This window comes from Buceros rhinoceros, unplaced genomic scaffold (genome assembly GCF_000710305.1).
Source record: "Buceros rhinoceros silvestris isolate BGI_N320 unplaced genomic scaffold, ASM71030v1 scaffold24805, whole genome shotgun sequence".
Taxonomy (NCBI): Eukaryota; Metazoa; Chordata; class Aves; order Bucerotiformes; family Bucerotidae; genus Buceros; species Buceros rhinoceros.
The window spans coordinates 2,792-7,460 of NW_010413737.1; the positions used below are offsets into that span (position 1 = coordinate 2,792).

Here is a 4,669-nt window from a genome sequence, read left to right on the forward strand (position 1 = left end):
ACAGTCAGCACCGACAGCGAAGGACGTGTTCCTGCAGAGCTGGAGGCACCCCCCGCACTTGCCCTTTACGGCTGGGGACGGGAAGCGCTGCATTAAGAGCGCGTGAAATCCCCCCGTCTGTAAACTGAGACAAGACCCACGTGTAGCAGTGACCTTTCTGCCACTCCAGAAATCCTCCCAGGAGCCTCGAGCCGGGGTGCTCAAGCACTGGCGAGTGCTGCTTCTCGCAAGGGTTTGCTCCGTTCGCCTTGAACAACGCCCCGGCTGCGCTCAGGGTTTCATTAGGCCCTTCAAGTGCTTCACTACGGAATTTCTGGGCAAAACTTCTGGAGCGTTTACAGTCTCCCTCAGTGAGGGGGAGTGCAGGGAAAGACAAAAGGGCAACTCACCTGAGTCGACAAAGGCTTTCACGGGGTGTCCGTTGACTTTGCAGTTAATGTAGAGCATCACCACCTGTCCAAAGCTCTCGGGGGCCTCCTCCATGGCTATCGTCATGTTCTCTTCAATGTTCTGTTGCCTGAGTTTAACAGAGAAGAGAGAGAGAAATCAGGCCTTCCACCAGCTGAACCTTCCACGCATCCCTCCGACTGACAGACAGACCCCGCAACCCTGCCCTACGCTGTCGCAGCAGCGCTAACACGGGCGGCTTTACGGGGCAATTGCCAGTCAGGATCTCGGCTTCATCTGGAGACACCAGCAGCTTGCTCCTTCCAACCCCTGCCCCGCACCACAGCTCCTGCCCACCTTCTGTTCGCAACACAAACCCATCACCACGGCGTTAACCCGCGTGTTTATTAGTCACTGCACAACAAAAGCGCCGAGGGCACACCATGAAGATGTTGCCTGTAGGTACGACGCTGGAATCCCACACAGCAGCTGAACATTCAAATCCTCCAGCGTCTCCCTGGTTTCCAGCGTTCCCTGTTCCAGGCACAGGAAGGGAGGGAGGGGAGCGAGACCACCGCAACGAGCACAAGCCTTTGGCGCAAATTCAGGCCTACAGAAAAAAGGCTCTTCAAGAAGCCCATCATGGTCATCTTGGAAGTGATGTGTGCCCGTAGAGACCGAATCCAAAACAGCTTTATCTACCAAAAAAAGGGAAAGGGCTTCCAACTGTGATGCCATTTCCCTTTTCCTCCACAGCAGGGGAAGGGGAAAAGCCCCAAGCCCCTCTCTCACCCACCTTCTGGACTGGGGGAGCTTTCCTGCTGCGAGATGGAGGAGGAAACAATATCTCCGAGACCTGGCTCACTTGGGAGCTGCTGCACCCTGCTGCCAGCCTGTCCCCTTCACGTACTTGTGAAACAAAGAGCCACACGCTGTCCTGCCCTCTAGTATTTGAGCTCAAACTGGATACGCAGTGGTCAACCCTCAGCCTCAGTTCTGGTGTCAAATCTATTAGTCTGTCTTCTCCCTCCATTTGAAGGACAGTTTTGTCTCAGAAAATACTCGCGAAGGCTTCCAGTCGATGCTGGGCAGAGTGCAGCTAATTCAGCAAGTTCAGAGGAACTAAGTGGGGTGTGAAATGCGGGGAGCACCAGATGCCCAGACTGTTCCTAACAGCCTCGGACACGTCCCCTGTATGCGTCCTCTCAGCTCAGGAGGAAGGAACGTGTTCCTGCGCCTCCGAGCAGCACTCTGCTATCTGCAAATGTCTATTTTTCTGCATCGCTAAGCGAAGCATTTATCCGGCACCAGCACGTTGCTGGTCGTAACGCAGGGGTGACTCCTACCGCAAACGAGTTCTGGTTACAATCAACCAAGACATTTCTTTATGGGGGCAAAAACTACCAGTTGTGTTCTGAACCAAGGATTTATCACCTGAGTGAAGAAATCAAGCCTCAGCCCAGCGCAATTACATTTGGGAGTGAGCGCTGAGCACAACCTGCCTCTCCAGAACACCCTTTTCTGACAGCAGTGATGATCCGTCCACAGACAAACCTATTAGCAGGATGCGAACCTCGAAGGCAGCTGGGAGAGATGACGCCACGCTGCTGTGCAGAGCTCAGCTCAGAGGCAGCACAGGCCCGGCTCTCCAGTTCCAAACACACCCCAGGCACCGGGTGCCACCTCTCACGAGGATCTCGGGTAGGGGCTCTCCAGGAGAGCTCCCGTTTCAGAGTGGACCAGCTCAGACAGCTCAGGGACTTCACACGCATGGACAGCAGAGCTGTCTCCTCACCGTGTGCTCAGCTGGGTACGTCTAAAGGACGGGCTGCACCTACGTGGGCCTGTCTCCCAGCCGTCCCACTCCCCACCCTTCCCAAAGGCGGCTCAGAGCATCGCCCAGCTCAGAGCATCGCCCACATGTCTTAAGGCAGGATCTAAACACACTCCTTGCCCCCTCCAAGGAAAAAGCACCAGCACTCTGGTGAAAAAAGCACCATGAAGGCCTCCAAAGCTTCGATTTGTTACCTTATGTCTTCTTCTATCTTGGCCTGCGCCTCCAGATCAAAAGGGTCAGCTGAGTAGAGACGGATCCTCTCCTGTTCCCGCCGGGCTCGGTCCTGCTGTTGCTCCAGCAACACCCTGGTGAACTTCTCTGCAGTAACAAGGAGACACCGAAATGCTCTTTACTGGAAATCACTCTGGCAAGTCAAGTCCTGGCACAGCAAACACTTCTTTCTACGCCAGCCTGCAGTCAGCAGTGCAGCGGGGAGCAGGCGTCCTCTGAAGGCAGCAGGGATGGACCTCAGAGGAGCGAGGCAACTCTGGGGACCCGCTGAGATGAAAAGCAACAGGACAGAGCTCTTCCTCCTGGCCTCTGCTCCCCACACTCAGCACAATCAAACAGATCTCCTTGACATACATTTTTATGTGGCGGGAAAATGGAAAAACGATTAAGACAACACTTAAACCAGGAATTCATTTTTCTGTGGCAGCAAGGACTGCCTACACAGCGCTCCAAAAAACCCAGTGAAACCAGCACATCAGTGAGACCCAAAGCTGAAATTAGGCTACAGAACCAGCATAACTCAGACGAGAAGCCCAAGCGCACGTGTGTTTTGGAAAAGCTGCAGAGCCAAGCGCGATGTCATCGCTCGCAGGAAGCTGGCCCAGCCACAGGAACAGTTTGCAAAGTGCATTTTACACTCCGCAACCCCCGGGAAAATACCAGCCTGCAGATCTGGCAAAGAGCAAACCCAGAACTGCGAGATGTGAAAAGGCTGACGACAGAGGTTACTCTGAACCCGAGGAGCAGAGGCAGAGAGCCTCCAAGCCCTGCCGCTGACAGGAGGTCCCCAGCAGATGCTGCTTCACAGAGTCTGGCTGCATGTTTTACCACTTTTTGGATGGCCTTTGGCTATTTTTTACGGCTTGGATGGGATCACGTATGTTCCCAAAGGACTTGGCAATCAGTTGCGTTCTGTAAACACGGAAGGTGGTGGGTTTGCTTCCAGAAATGCAGCTCCCATGAAGAAGCTCTATGGCTCAGAGGCTGCGACATGTTTGGGAAGGCCTTGGGTATGTCTTCTTGTTTGTATTTTTTTTTTTTAAATTAGGCTTTGTACAGCAGGTGCCCGCTGAAGAGCTTGTGGTGCATCCAGCACAGTCACATGGCACTACCCCTGTGTCTGTTCGGGCACCAGAGCCTCAGCTGAACTGGATCGGTGCCCAAACACTGACAGCAGCAGCACAGAACGACGAGAGCATAACCAGATCTAACCCACTCCTTCCGACAGCCACCGCGGCTGTTTGGACTGAAAACACGATCTGAGTCAAAGTTTAACGTGCACAAGACTAGACAGGTCAGCACAGGAGTCAGTGCTGGGCGTCTCGGGCTTAACCTCTCACTGCTGTGCCAAGAGCTGCACATCCCCTCGAGGTGATGGGAAAAACTCCACGCTACGGACGCAGCGCTTGTGACTTGTGAGCGCAAAGGACGCGGGTTTAGCTAACGGCAGAACTAACAAACTAAATGGGCTGACAACGCCCATGCAACGTTCCTTTCTAGCTCTTCCCTGGACAGGGAGATCACTAGGAGGTAACTTGAAAGTGGACGACGTGTCCTGATAGATGCTCCTGCTCTTCATTCCTTCCCCCAGACTCGCCTGGATTTATTCCCTAAACACCTCGCAGAGGTTTCGAAGCACATCTGCTGGCACCCACACACCGTCCTGTCTTCACACTGACAGGGCGCTAGAGCTCCAAGCTTTCACCACGGGAAGAACAAGGGACCAGCATCAGCTCCTCACCTGCAGCGGACACGAAGGACACGCTACGAGGCTCCAAAACATGTTGGTAACAGAAACTTAAACATTCACGATTATTCCTATCGAAAAAGCTGTCTGGAGCCACACGTGCTGGTTCCTTTCTGAAGTCTGCTGCCACAGCAGCTAACGGGTACAGAGCTGGTTCATAGTGTACGGCTCCCCAGCGAGGCATTGGGACGCAGAAAACTCAACACCGTTATTGGAAAAGGTGTATTCAAAGAGTCTGCACAAAAATCAGGAGCTTGAGTTCCCCAGCACCTGACTGAGCTGTGCATCCGGTATTTCAGAGTAGGGGATGGAGGGGATTGAAGCAGCCAAGCAGCAGAAAGATGCCCAACATGCCAGAAATAGTCTTGTTAGGAGAGGAACTCTGCCGTGAGCACTCCCAACCTTTCATCAGCATCATCAGTGCGCTGCCAGCGAACATCCCAGCCAGTCAGAAACCAGCCGCCTTT

At 53.8% G+C, this 4,669-nt stretch overlaps 1 protein-coding gene across 1 annotated transcript in view; it reads right to left on the reverse strand.

Annotated features, from left to right (window-relative positions):
* DDI2 (DNA-damage inducible 1 homolog 2 (S. cerevisiae)) overlaps positions 1–4,669 on the reverse strand; it is a gene marked incomplete at both ends in the record, with an annotated part of 8,202 nt that overhangs the window by 1,801 nt on the left and 1,732 nt on the right. Inside the window, 2 exons of the mRNA XM_010136875.1 lie at positions 390–517; positions 2,416–2,542. Of these exons, the coding sequence (XP_010135177.1) occupies positions 390–517; positions 2,416–2,542 (255 nt within the window). The remainder of the gene's footprint in view (positions 1–389; positions 518–2,415; positions 2,543–4,669) is intronic.